Source organism: Pelobates fuscus, chromosome 9, assembly GCF_036172605.1.
Source record: "Pelobates fuscus isolate aPelFus1 chromosome 9, aPelFus1.pri, whole genome shotgun sequence".
NCBI classification, from domain to species: Eukaryota; Metazoa; Chordata; class Amphibia; order Anura; family Pelobatidae; genus Pelobates; species Pelobates fuscus.
Genome location: NC_086325.1, coordinates 45,865,844 through 45,881,015, shown reverse-complemented (window position 1 = coordinate 45,881,015; position 15,172 = coordinate 45,865,844). Strand labels below are relative to the sequence as shown.

The window sequence follows — 15,172 nt, the reverse complement described above, 5'->3', positions numbered from 1 at the left end:
GGACACTATAGTCACCAGAACAACTACAGCTTATTGTATTTGTTCTGGTGAGTAGAATCAAAGCAATAAATATGCAATACACTTCTCATTGGGAGACAGCAATAATAACTTCCTCTTTTGAAGAGCCGTGATAGTGTCCATGATGCAGTCTTTGCGGGTCTTACACTAGGTGTAAGCTTCTCCTCTCTCTTTCCTCATACAAAATTGGACCTGTGAAGGCAGGGCTCACGTCCCCCGTCATCCTAAAATTCTGACATCATTGCCACGAGAGTAGAGTGACAAATGGCACTATATTCTGCAGGCAAAGACTGAGCTCTAGCCAAAGGAATAAGCACAGCAACTACAGTGCCTTTACCGTAGTGGCTGTGAATCTAATCTGCAGAGGCACTGTAGGTGTGTTCTTCCTTTTTAGCCTGGTAAATAATTCTCAACATACAGGTATATTCCATAGACATGGCAGTGTATGCCAATCCATTGACTGAAATATGGGGTACGTGACAAGTTTTATTTAGATATTTATTAAATTTATACATTTCCTAGTTATGTTTATAGATGAAGTTCCACACCTTTTCGTTTTCAACTGATACAACTGATCATTTATTTCATTGATTTTTAGGGATGATAACAAAGTTCCCCAAAACTCAACAGAGTATCGATCCACTACGACTCGGACTGTTACCACAAGAAATGACGGGTAAGATTTTTACAAGTCAAGTTCATTGAGCCACAGAAAGGAAATTTATCAGGATGATATAAATACAGAGTGGCCACTTTAACAGGCTTTTATGTAATATTGATGATTTTCTAAACTAAGTCCCCCAACCAGGGATGTTCTGTAACATTTAGAACAATCAATTACTTTTTTGAGCGTTCGAGAGGCAGATAACTAAATCTAATATTTAACTCGGGTTTAGCACTCAGAATTGTTTTTTTTTTTCTTTTTGCAGTATTCCCCATTTGCCACAGGGAGTGAATCTATGCATATTATAATGAATAAGCAATGTGGCTGACAGGCTTCAGAATTATGTTGAAATAAGTGTGTGTTTTTTTATATTGCATTTACAATAATAAGATCGTAATATTACAATTGATGCTCTTCTTAGGACGCCAGCAAAACAATCAGAAGATTTAATATTGAAAAGCGGATCACTGCCAAAATCTCTCGCCTCCTACTTGTATGATGACAACTACAGGTAATTTGTCATAACGAAACATTGAAACCATCACTTCTTAAGTACTGTTAACAGAGCAGGATTTAAAGGGGCTCTGTCAATAGGTTTTTCCATGTATAATGCTACATTGTATCTCCCTCGACAGCCCAGGGAAGGATTAAATTAAGGGTTAGGAAAGAGGGGTGTTTAGAGCAGGTGAAGTTTGAATGGCTATTTGCAAAGTACTCACTATCCTATGTGTTCTGTAGTCCAGTCACCCTCTTATGATTGATATTAGAGTTGCAGGAACTGTTACACAATGTGCATCACTCAGCGCTGTACCTGTTCCTCCTGCAATTCATTTCCTACCAGAGAGGCGGTCAACGGGCAGATGGAAAGCGATCCATTCCACATACTGTCCAGCCTCACACATCAGACACTGGATACTGGGACAGCAGTGAGATTTACACCTTCTAGAACTGTTCCTGCAGCTCTGCTATCAAGCATTGGAGACTGACTGGACTACAGAGGACATTGGGCAAGGCTCCCGCTGCTTATCTTTCCCCTTCAGTCCACTTGTGCTCCAAAAAGGCAGTATAGGCGCCTGTATCCAGGTGCCCACTCTGCCCAATAGGAAATCTCTCCCTGAACAGAGTTTAACTTTATATCGATTTCAAGAGACATTGGCACCTTTATAAAGTCAGCTGGGAGAATGCTCTTCCTGGCTAGCTTGTTGCCCAAGCACAAAGAAGTATTGGATTGTGCAGGAGATTAGCAGTACTGATGATTACCTGGCGGGTGTAGTGAAGTGGAGTGGAGCTCATCTCACCACTGAGTTAGAGGTAAATGGGGAAAAAAGAGACCCAATAATGTGAATTGTATCTAAATCTAAAATGTATTTTATGTAACTCTGCAGTATTCCTTTAATCTTTTTCACTGGCGTAGATAATATATTTTGTATTCTTTCATTCAGAGAAAAACATACAACTTCCCCAAAATCGGTGTCCACTGTTACAGATGGAAGTAGCTCAGCAGTCAAACCACAGCCTGGAAAAATCACCGTCATCAAGGACGAAAGGTACTGCAGCCATTAATAAACTAATCTTACAATAGGTTTAATTACCATCGTTACTTCTTCCTTATACCTAATAAATGATTCTTTGTTGAAAATTAAAAAGTAGAAATACAGACAGATGCATTTACCTCTATCCTGGGATTGATTACAGTTATATTGGCTCCCTGTCAATCACGAATGTAAGCCCTTGCCGTTGTCAGAGAGAGCAATGACCGAGAACCATAAACAGGAACAATGTCTGTATTCCTCCTGTAAAGCAATGTGTCCTCTGGCATGTTATTCTCAGTTAATATTATATTATTTTGATCATTATATTAAATTTAAAAAATACAAATATATTAAATAAAAACATAATTTATGTATACCTTTAGAAATAAGACTGTGCTCTCTAAACAAGCTTTAGAATACATATGACTATTATCATATAATAGTGTAACCATAATAATAATGTGTTATTATTATCATATATTTATGTATAAAGCACCTATGTCTTTTACCGAATTTGTCCCCCCCCCCCCACAGTATTACTTTTTTTAGTTTTTCGATGACCTTAAGTCTTGCTCATGTCACCTAACTCATTAAATTCCCACAACAAATGGCCATTTATCATATTCTACATTTCATCTTTTTTTTTTCCAGTACTGATAACCATGTGACACCTAGAACCTCAACAGAAAACAGAACCACTGCTACTACTAGAACAGTTACCACCAGTACAGAACGGTAACAATCTTTACCATTATATATTATGTTACACATATAGTATCGTAGATGATCAATCAATAGAAAGAAGAAAAAAAAGCATTTCTTTTTATTCTGTTTTATTTATTTTAATCTGAATTTATGGCAATTCTGGAGTTTGAGTCACAGGACAAGTGGATATTAATTCACAGATTACTTAAATACTTGCGACATCCCAATTAGTTATGCCATCAAGTAAACATAGTTTAAACGTTCATAAATATATATATTTGAATAAATACATACCAAATGCACTTTTTGCTAAGATTAGGTATAGTGGAAACCTCAACAGAAGTCAAAACACAATCAAAGTAAGTGATTAGGAATTAAAATTGGTATAGAGAAATGTTTTGGGCATCTCTACAAAAAGAGTGTGCCTCAAAGTCTTCAAATAATGTGCATTTCAATAATAAACATTTCTCATGTGCTTTAAGACAATCTTTGAAAAAAAAAAAATCATCTGAATCACATGCAAATTACATGAGAAAATATTTGTTAAAAACACAAATAATATTTTTTTTTTAAAGTATGTGACAAATCAGATGTTAACATATAATGATTCAAGTTCTAAAACCACGTCATTAATTAAGTGCAAGAAAAGCACAAACATGCAAATTAAAGGGACACACCACTGCCCAAATAAAATAAATATACTAAAATAAATAAATCATTGTTTAGTAAATATATTCCCAGTGAAAACATGAATGCCTTAGAAATGCATTATTATTATTCATTTGGCACATATCTAATAACAGCTTGCAAAGCTGCAGTTCTATTGTCCACAGCTTTTGCCAAAATATCGCTACCCCCTCTTCCCCCATCCAGATTTTTTGTGGCTGTCCAATCACAGACTTACCAATGCAGCTCAATGAGAAGTATTTTCAAGGCAGGTGCTCTGGTCAATTGCTGACTCTTGGGTTTAGCTCCACTGAGCTAACCAAACCAGGAAGTAAAATGACTGGTTGTCTGATTGACAGCCAAGGGTGTGTAACCAGGTGTGTAAGCAGACACACTCTTCACACATAATGTATTTCAGCAAATTGAAGTGCTTTAAGGGTCTGGAGAGTCCTAATAATCCTGGATATTTATGTTTTCTCCATCAAAGTACCAGCCTTTACAATATGCACAATTAGTACAGGAAATGGGTATATATCACATAGGTTTTAGAATAAATATTAACTTATTGGGTATCAAAAAAATTAACAAAGCTATTTTTTTTTTAACTATCTTTTTGATTTTCTGAGTTTATTGCACTTGGTCCTGAAAATAAACCCATTGAAAAACAAAAACATTTTGAAACAACCAAACGATGAACAAAAAATACACAAATTAACACAGAAAAAAAAAAATATTGAACTTTTATAGAGTATTGTATTACCCACATCATTCCTGATCATGTGTTTGGATGGTTTCCTGTAATGTAATGTTGTTACTTTATAACGTACTGAGAATTTAGATGCATTTAATGTATTTTATTTTTAGGGCCCCAGTGAAAGAAGATGATTCACTTTCAGATTCTCTCCATACATACCTGTCTGAGGATGCCAGCAGGTAATATGTCATAATTAATTGACAGGGGACTAGACCAGAGGTAGCTTACAGATATAATACTGTAGCCAGAAAGTGACACTGGCATGGAATGTTGTTTCTCAAAATCTCTATAACTCAAAACTTTCAAAGGGAACTGTTCAGGATTGGTGGCGACACTATGGGCAGACACTTATAGGGTATTTTCTAAACTGAGCATTGTTGATCATTTCAAATTGAATTTCAAAGGGCCAAAGTAGCCAAACCTCAAAGTATAACTGACTTGGGGAGAGTGTTTCCAGTTCGGCTACCATGTGTCACGGGTGGCGGTCCTGAGACATGGTGATGGTAGGAGTGACAGCGTGGAAATTAACTATTAGAGTCTCGTGCAGGGTAACCACATGCCCCCTGATGTTGAGCACCAGGGTTTTGTACGGCCACATACCAGGACTGTGATGCAGCTTCTGCGGATCCCAGGAGCATGCAGATATGTATTCAGTACTAGAAACAAGGCAAGACTAGAATAGGCACCAAACAAGATAACAAGACAAGACTAGAAGAACCCAAAACCGGAGCAGGACAGAAAGCAGAACCCAGAACATGTACACAAGACGTGAGGGAAACAAGAACAGGACAGGACTGTACATGGACTGGGAATAAAAGGCAAAATAAAACAAGACGGGATGCAAGGCAAAACAAGAAGAGTAATAACTAAGTACTATACATTAGAGATTTAGACATACATAAATGGCCAAGATGTATGCAGCCCACCACTGCGCCAAAGTACTCAAATTACGGTGGGTCCTAGTTGCCTAGATATGCATGACTAAAAGTACAACAATAAAACACACACACTTACCTGCAAGGAAAGGAGCAGAGGAATGAGACTACTGCTAGTAGGGACACACTAAAACAAAAAGGATAAATGGCAAACGAATGGGTGTGGCAACAAAAAACAAACATTTAAAGGAATCCAGGAGACTGGAATTCAAGGAACTGAATAAAGGAATGAACCCAGAAAACCCAGCATAAAGAAAACCAGACATAGAATAGAAAACCAGAAAAACAAAATAAGAATTGTGAAAAGGGTACTGGATAACAGAAGCCATGTCCAGAAATGATCCGCAACAGGAACAGGATGTGACACCATGGCCTTAAATGTGAAATTCACTTTAAATTCTCCTGAATTTCTGATTATCTTCGCTTTAGTGACTAACCCTGGGAGGGCCACTTTAGCACTGTGCTGTAGGCTTGCTCTAAGGCATGAAAGACTTTTCATGTTAAATTGTTTCCATTCTAGACAAAAATAATTAACTTACGTTATGGTTGACACTGCTTAGCCTTGTCTATACACTAATCCTTTAAGACCTATGTAGCTATTCATTTTCCTTAAAGAATTCGGTGAAATATTCTAAAAACAAGTTAGTTTGGAAACAGAATCCTACTACAATAGGCAATCTGTTTTTATGGCGCTTTACGAAAGGACATAACTGCTTTAGAAGTAATAGTTACAGCAAGATTATACCGATAACAGCAAGGTGCCTGACAACCTTTATACTCAGGGGCGTATTAGCCACGAGGCAAACAAGGCATTTGCCTTGGGCGGCATTTTCCAGGGGGCGGCAAAAAAAGCCGCCCCCAAACGCCCAGGGCAAATGCCTTGTTAGCCTTGCGGCTAACTGACATGCCGTCTGGGCGGTCTGCTGGGCAGTGCTGGCGGGCGGGCGGGCGGCCGGCGAGGGAGCACTTCCTCTGAGCTGTCTGCTCAGCTCCCTCGCGCGCCGCAGAGTGAGGCTGGGAGCTGGAATATGATGTCATATTCCGGCTCCGCCTCCCAGCCTCACTGTGCGGCGCGCGAGGGAGCTGAGCAGACAGCTCAGAGGAAGTGCTCCCTCGCCGGCTGCCCGCCCGCCAGCACTGCCCAGCAGCCACTGGACCACCAGGGAGAAATAGGATCCCCCCCCCCCCAGCATTCCCAAAGGTAAGGAGGCTGGGGGGGGGTAAATTAAAAAAAAAAAAATGTGTTAAATATGTGTGTGTGTGTGCGAATGTCTGTTAGTGTGTGTGTGTGAATGTCTGTTAGTGTGTCTGTTAGTGTGTATGTCAGTGGGTGTGTCTGTTAGTGTGTGTGTGTGTGTGTGTGTGTGTGTGTGTGTGTGTCTGTTAGTGTGTGTGTGCGAATGTCTGTTAGTGTGTCTGTGTATGTCTGTTAGTGTGTGTGTGAATGTCTGTTAGTGTGTGTGTGAATGTCTGTTAGTGTGTCTGTGTATGTCTGTTAGTGTGTCTGTGAATGTCTGTTAGTGTGTCTGTGAATGTCTGTTAGTGTCTGTGTATGTCTGTTAGTGTGTCTGTTAGTGTGTGTGTGTATGTATGTCTGTTAGTGTGTGTGTGTATATATGTATGTCTGTTAGTGTGTGTCTGTTAGTGCGTGTGTGTCTGTTAGTGCGTGTGTGTCTGTTAGTGTGAGTGTGTGTGTGTATCTGCTAGTGAGTGTGTGTCTGTTAGTGAGTGTGTCTGTAAGCGAGTGTGTGTTTCTGTTAGCGAGTGTGTGTTTCTGTTAGCTAGTGTATGCGTATCTGTAAGTGAGTGTGTGTGTGTGTATTTAGAAGGCGGGGGAAGGGTGGGGGTGGTGCGGGCGGGCGGGGGGAAGGGTTGGATTGGGGTGGCGCGGGCGGGAGGGGGCGCCTGAGTTTTGTCCTGCCTAGGGCAGCACAAAACCAGGATACACCACTGTTTATACTATTTATACTGTTTGTGTTCCTTGTTAAAAGAAAGGTATTCTTGGTATTTACAGGTTTGAAAAAAATTGGAAAGCAGCACAGTCTAACCCATCGATCTCTCATACATCCCCACCCAGGTTAGTATGGCAGTCAAAAGTTTTTAAACACTACTTTTATTCTTCGCTCGATATAAAATTTAAAAAGAAGAAAAGATTAGGCCAATATTAAGCCACAGATTATCTCAATATTTAATAAACCTTCTAAAATTAAACTGAGCTTCTTTCCCAATAGATCAACAACCACCAGGAATGTTACGACTGTCACAACAAACGAAAGGTAAAAACCATTGTATTTAGAATTGATTTGCATTAGATTGCCATTTTCAAGTGAATCTATGGTTACTTTACAGCTTACTTTACACACCCCTTCCTCATCCTACCATACTTCAAATAAAATGTATTCATGCTACCAAAATCTTCTATGAAGTTGCTTTTTCTAAACTAAATCCATGATATGTATGCAGAGTTATTTACTAAACCGTGAATTTTTAGGTGTACGATAAGAAACTGCAAATTTTAACTCAATTATACTTGAAGCTCAGCTTTTTTTTTTTTGGCATTCAATTTTCAATCTCCTGGTGAATCTCCAGTATTTCACAGTTTAGTAAATAACCCTATATGGTACAGCCATGCAGCATCTCGAAAAAAAAAAAAATATTTCTCAATGCTTTCCTATAGACGTTCTGCACGTTGGATGCGAATTTCGCATCCAACGTCGCAGATGCGCCTCTAGCGGCTGTCAGGAATACAGCCACTAGAGGCTGGATTAACCCTGCAGTGTAAACATAGCAGTTTCTCTGAAACTATGTTTACATGTGAAGGGTTAAAACCTGAGGGCCCTGGCACCCAGACCACTTCATTAAGCTGAAGTGGTCTGGGTGACTATAGTTTCCCTTTAATGAGTGACCGTGGGGAGTATGGATGGAGGGTCATGTCTAAACTGTGTGTCTGGGGCGTGGCTTGGCAGCCGAAGAACATGGCCGCTTAAACTTTCCCGCCGCCCGGGTCCCGCCGCCAAAACCGCAACCTACCCGCTACACTGCCGACATGGGGAGACCAAATAGGACCCCACAGACCGGGAAGACCCCAGAGCCCAAAAAGGGACAGCTTACCTCGTCCCTGCGCCAGTTCCTGGTGACCCCTGCAGACCTCGCGACACAGCCGCATGGCGCCGACGGATCAATGGCGTCGGAGGAGTCCGCGCCGTCATCACCGGCATCAGACATGCTTACGGGCGGCACAGAACGGCCCCCGTGGTTAGACCTCCTGAGAGCACTGCCCACCAAAGAAGATCTCCGCTCGGCCACCTCAGAAATGGGAGCTACAATCCGGCAGGACATCCAGGCACTGAGAGCTGACATGCAGGGCCTGTCAGACCGCGTGAGCCACATAGAGGCAGCCTGTGACAGCCTGAGGGAAACACAGAATACACTAGCAGAGGCTGCAGACACCACCTCAGAACAGGTACGTGGCATGGCCCTACATATTGAGGATCTGGACAACAGGGGGCGACGCAATAACTTAAGACTGCGCGGCCTCCCTGAAACTGAGGATTCCCCCCAGCAGCTACAAGAAATCCTCCTGGAAATATTAAATGGGATCCTGGGCCGCGACCGCCTGACACCCATAGAATTTGTAAGAGCTCATAGAGCCCTCCGTCCTAAGGGCACGCCAGATAGCCCACCCAGGGATGTCATATGCTGCCTGGCGAATTTTGCCTTAAAGGAGACTATCCTTAAACAAGCACGAGGCCGGCAATCGCTCACCTACCGGAACCAAGACCTGCAACTCTTTCCAGATTTATCACCGGCTACCCTGACCTACCGACGCGCTCTGAAACCACTCACGAGGGTACTGGTGGCCCAACAGATCCGGTACAGATGGCAGATGCCCACGGGACTGCTCGTCCACACGCCGAGAGGTCCGTTCCTGGTCCGCACACACAGCGACTACATAGCACTGGGCACGGAGCTCCAACTGCCTGCCATCAACATGAGATGGCCTGACCCATTGGACATCTATACCACCGCAAGAAACCCCTACCCGAGACCGGCACTGCCGCAACGCACTAGAGGGGGACGCCAGGAGGCCACTAGGCCCACAGGTACCGCCCGTTAGAGGGCATGACTTTCCCCCCTCCCCCCCCACAATGCGCCCAACACCAGCCTGACCCCCTCCAGGGCACTAATAGCCCCGTTCCAGGACATAGACACTGTCCCCAGATACGAACTTAGCCAACCTACCAATTGGACATCCCACATTGGCACCCTGTCTCTCTGCCCCACAGAACTGATCCTTATGCCGGGCGGACAGTTGCTGAGCCACACATCACCTACAGCCAGGCCGCACAGAAGCGCCACCATGGACACGAGGGCCCTGTCTACCCCGATGGCGTTAGGTGTGGCGGTGGATATGGCCCAGTGGACCGTGGTACCTGACAATGTCCGCCAAGGTTGACACTGGCCCGCTGGGTGCACCTACTGCCCTATGTCTCTGTGACACACGCGCCCACGCATGCTGCAACTGCCCACCGCTTATGTGCCAGCGCATGCTATAACTATCCACGGCGCTGCATATCACCCGCACGCACAGGTCACAACTACCCCCCCCCACGCTGCACACCACTGTTTCTGCGCCCGCCATCACTAAAACGGCTCACCGCAGTGCAGGCACCACGGCATAAACGCCCACACCCGCCACAATTGTCTACTGCATTACATTGACCGCTGTAAACGTGCCGGCTGGTGTATAGCCCCATATGCATGCTCGCGCATGCTCAAATTGCCCATTGCATTGTATAGCACATGAGATGTTTTTTCCTAGGAGCTGTTCGCAGGTCCCCCTACTTGTGGGGCTCCCTTTTTGACATGCCCCCCTAGTACCCTGCATTGCTTTATATCTGTACAATATGGCGTTCGCGCCTGCTACTGTTAGACTTGTATACTGCACTACATGAACCAATGTGTATATATTGTGTATATATGTGAATGTGTATATATATGTGTAGACCTGCCAGGCAGGCTAACGGTACTCCTTGGTGCACATGCCACACTGCGTACACACCCGTACACGCTACTAGCACCATGGGACTGGGTACAACACAAGATATGCCCCTGCATGTCCCACACCTGGCTACTACTTATACCTCGGCGCACGTGCAAGTCCCCAGGGTATAGGGGTTCGCATGCAACATTGGGATAGGTGCCAGACCCCACTACACCAGGGTACAGTTCTATATGTAATATAGTATGAGCATCCGCGTACACTACCCAGAGACCTGCTGCAACCAGAGCGATGCAACCCACCACCACACAGAAGGGGGAACCCACAAGGGGGTCTGTTAACCGGGATACCCTTCGGGGACACACAGGCTTCCCATACCACTTCCAGGGACGGAGGAATGGCACCACGGGACTACGCTGATGCTCAGAGGGGGAATGGGTTGGGGGAGGGGGGATCCACCAATATCCTAACCACCCGCACTGTAGAAAGGAGGTTACACCCTGGGTAGGCTAGTGCATCTTCCCTTCAGATAGGACAACGTCGGGACCCGGGGGCGAGTCCCTGCAGACACACAACAGGTTACAGTTACAGCCGGAACCCGGCCATACCCTGGGAAACTCGCCCCGGGGGCGCGACAGCAATTTTCACAGGTTTAAGTTACACCCGTTGGTGTTTGTTTTGATACACAACCGCCGCTGTTGGCGAGTTGACAAGGCGCCTTCCACTCCCCGTGAGGTCGGTGTCTACTGTATAGGGGGGCCATCCCCCACTCCGGTCTCCGGGCCGGGGGATCTCTACCCCCCTGACACCGGTGCCTCTGCTCCACTGCGCGGAGATATCCGCTCCCCTGCTCTGCCCTGCGTGCCCCGGACCGGGCTCTACCTACCTAGGCCATCACCCGCCCTCACTGACCGGGGCGACTTAGACACCCGTGGGACTTGACATTATGGCGACACCCGCACCCAAATACGCACCGTCCCCACTCACCTTCCTATCCCTAAACGCAAAGGGCTTAAACTCCCCCGAAAAGAGGTCACATGCTCTACGCCTCTGTCGGAAAACCAGAGCCCATGTGGTCTACCTCCAAGAAACCCACTTTAAAACCAACGCCGCCCCGAAACTCTGCAACCATATATACACCCAAGGCTTCTACAGCAATAACCCGGAGGGGAAATCTAGGGGGACGGCAATACTCCTACACAAATCCATACCCTTCGTAGCTGACTCGACCATGACTGATAACTGGGGCAGATACGTATTCGTTAGGGGCAAAATCCTGGACGAAACCTACACCTTTGCCAACATCTACGCCCCAAACACTCGACAGGACAGATTCCTCCGGGACGCACTCCGGGCCCTTCACGACTTCACGACGGGCTGTCTGGTCCTGGGTGGGGACTTCAACATTGCTCTACACCCGATGATGGACGCATCCAGGGGCCACTCATCGACACCCCCCCCCCACACTGCTTAAAATACGTAAACTTCTCCACCAGTACAGGCTTAGAGATTGTTGGAGGGCGACACACCCGACAGCCAGGGACTACACCTTCTATTCGACCCCGAATGACTGCTACACACGCATCGACTACTTCTTTCTGCCATACTACTATCTACCCAGACTGCGGGACGCTGTCATAGGGGGGACAATGTGGTCCGACCACGCACCACTCACGATCCAACTCACATCGCCACTACACAAACCCAAAACCACGACATGGCGGCTCCACGAAAACCTCCTATCCAACCCACAGGTGGCCCAAGACGTACAACAAGCCCTGACAAACTACTTCGCCGAGAACTTACCACAGGACACATCCCCCCTCTTGACTTGGGAGGCCCACAAGTGTGTGATGAGATGAATTCTCATCTCACACTCCTCTGCCCTGAAGAAGGCATGGGACCACACGATCCAAGAACTAACTGCCAGGATAGGGACCCTAACACAGGCCCACAAGCAAACACTAGACGACACACTTCTCGGGGAACTTACAGCAGCCCGTGAAGAACTAGCACGGACCCTGCGGCAATCGTACACTAGGGCTCTCCAGCGCACTAAATCGTTCTTCTACACAGAGGGAGATAAGTGCGGCAGGTTGTTGGCCAGAATGATTAACAAAAAACGCTCCATGACATATATTGCACGCATGCGCGACGCCGCAGGCCAACTACACCACATGCCAGATCAAATCGCTATAGCCGTAACCCGCTTCTACACGGAACTTTACGCGATCCCCCCCCACACCCCTCGGGCGGACCCTAACGTGGGAACGACCCGCATGAACGCATACCTCTCTAAATACACTAAATCTAAACTCTCCACAGACGCAGCGGAGGCTCTGGAAGCGCCCCTGACAGAAGGGGAACTGGCCCTAGCCATTAAATCCTCAAAGACCGGCACAAGCCCAGGCCCTGACGGCCTCCCCCTCAAATACTATAAAACCTTCCTGGCCACATTATCCCCCCAATTTATCTTGGCCTTCAACTCTATAACAGAGGGAAATACTATCCCCCAGCAAACACTAGCGGCCAATATTGTCCTGCTGCCAAAGGAGGGGGGAGATACCGAACGGTGCACGGGCTACCGACCGATATCGTTACTTAACTGCGACCTACGCCTATTCGCCAAAATACTAGCTACAAGGTTGAACCCACACATACCAGACTTAATCTCACCTGACCAAGTGAGATTCGTCCCCCACAGGGAAGCCCGGGACAACACTGTCCGGGCCCTCTCCCTGATCCACCACGCACAGCGCACCTCGGAGAGCCTTCTCCTCCTCTCTACGGACGCGGAGAAGGCCTTTGACAGGGTGGCGTGGGACTACCTGTTCTCGGTACTGGAGCATGTTGGCATGGGGACCCACATGCGCCAGTGGATAGAGGCCCTCTACTCGTCCCCCACGGCCAGGGTGTGCATAAATGGGGTCTATACAGACGCATTCCCGGTCAGGAATGGCACCAGGCAGGGCTGCCCTCTGTCGCCGCTTTTGTTCATCCTGGCCTTGGAGCCCTTCCTACAAGCGGTAAGGGACAACCCAGATATCTCGGGGGTGGCGGTGGAGGCAGACCACCACAAAATCGCAGCATATGCTATTTTTTATAACAAACCCAGAAATCTCCCTCCCAAACCTCATGGCAGAGTTTAAGACATACGGCCACATCGCCAACCTCAAGATCAATTACGCTAAATCCTCTATTCTTAACATTGGCTTCCCCCAGAAGAGGGCAGACCAAATCCGACGAAATTTCCCCTTCCAATGGCAGGACACCGCTATTAAATACCTGGGGGTGAAGCTCACGGACGACCTATCCAAACTCTACCATATGAACTTCACCCCACTGATGGCAACATTACGGAAGAACCTGACAGAATGGGCCACACCTCACTTCTCCTGGCTCGGCAGGGTGGCCATTACCAAAATGAACATCCTCCCACGGGTACTTTACCTATTCCAGACCCTGCCACTCCAACTCCCTACCACCTTCTTCTCCGCACTCCGCACCCTCCTCATTAAATTTATCTGGAAGGGTACTAAACCCAGACTCAAGTATACACAACTCACACTCCCCAAAACAGCAGGAGGCCTGGCCGTTCCTGATTTTAAACTATATTACCAAGCATGCCACATGCAACGGGCCCTGGAATGGGCAAAAGAGGGGATTAGCAAACCCTGGAAGGCCATCGAAACACACCACGCAGGCAGGCCCCTTTCAGCCCTCCTGTGGCTGGACCCATCGATTGGTAGGCGGCTAGTTCGCCAACAGCCCTTCACCACCGCCACCCTAACCGTATGGCACTCACAAGCGAGGAAACTACGCCTCTCCTCCTTCCCGTCCCCGCTACTACCTCTGGCGTACAATCCGGAGTTTGAACCGGGGGTAAGACCGGGGAGCCTCCGCTGCGTCCTCCCTCAAACCATACCCAGACTCCGAGACATGACCGCCAATGGGAAAATTGTGTCCCTACAGACGCTCACGGGCACACCCACCCAGCCTTTCATGACAACATTTAGATACACCCAAATTAGGAACTACATCACCGCTATACCACAACATCCCGACATATATAGGGACCTTACGCCATTCGAACAGCTATGCCAAGACCCGGAGCCCATGCCCCATAGTATTTCATACCTCTACTCCATGCTACAACGGCAACAGGGACACCCCCCACCTCCCTTCATGTCCAAATGGGAGACTGCGTAGGGGAAACACTTACCGAGACCCAGTGGCACAAGATCTGCGACCTAGTGCACCATTGCGCAATCGCTAGCAAAACCCAGGAAACGGCCTATAAGGTTCTCACACAATGGTACCTGACCCCAGAACGCTTACAGAGAATGCATTTGGACGCGGACGGCCTCTGCTGGAGGTGCAAGAGAGGGGAAGGATCCTTTCTTCACATATGGTGGGAATGCCCACTCATAGTACCGTTCTGGGAGAAAATAGCTGCCATGGTGGCCATGTTCACGGACAAGGTCCCACCCTTCCAGCCCGCCCCATACCTCCTACACCACACGACAACCCCCACATCACGTTACAAACGCTCCCTGACCATCCGAATTCTTAATGTCGCAAAACACCTAATATCTTTGTACTGGAAAAAAGACACAACCCCAACACTCTCCCTGTGGTTTACCAGAATGGAGGAGTCACGAGTCACAGAGGAGATCTGGTATTCAGCCCAAGACCGAACGCAGACATACTTAGACACATGGACACCCTGGTTGGCACGGGTGGGTACAGAGGCATTCCGGACTATGCACTTGACCATGGGGGGAGGAACAGACAATCCCCAGGAGAGGACGCTGGGAGACTAGCGGGACGACCCACACCTGGCCCAAAACGTGATGCCTCACTCCCGCCCCACGTCAAAAGGGGGTGGGGCGCGGT

The 15,172-nt window shown here is 46.9% G+C and overlaps 1 protein-coding gene across 2 annotated transcripts in view; it reads left to right on the top strand.

Moving 5' to 3' along the window:
• Positions 1 to 15,172, top strand: part of ZNF185 (zinc finger protein 185 with LIM domain) — a 108,566-nt gene that overhangs the window by 44,750 nt on the left and 48,644 nt on the right. For both annotated transcript variants that reach the window (XM_063431909.1, XM_063431910.1), the window contains exons 16-22: positions 617 to 694; positions 1,104 to 1,193; positions 2,125 to 2,229; positions 2,866 to 2,949; positions 4,450 to 4,518; positions 7,289 to 7,351; positions 7,506 to 7,550. In XM_063431909.1, the coding sequence (XP_063287979.1) occupies positions 617 to 694; positions 1,104 to 1,193; positions 2,125 to 2,229; positions 2,866 to 2,949; positions 4,450 to 4,518; positions 7,289 to 7,351; positions 7,506 to 7,550 (534 nt within the window). The remainder of the gene's footprint in view (positions 1 to 616; positions 695 to 1,103; positions 1,194 to 2,124; positions 2,230 to 2,865; positions 2,950 to 4,449; positions 4,519 to 7,288; positions 7,352 to 7,505; positions 7,551 to 15,172) is intronic.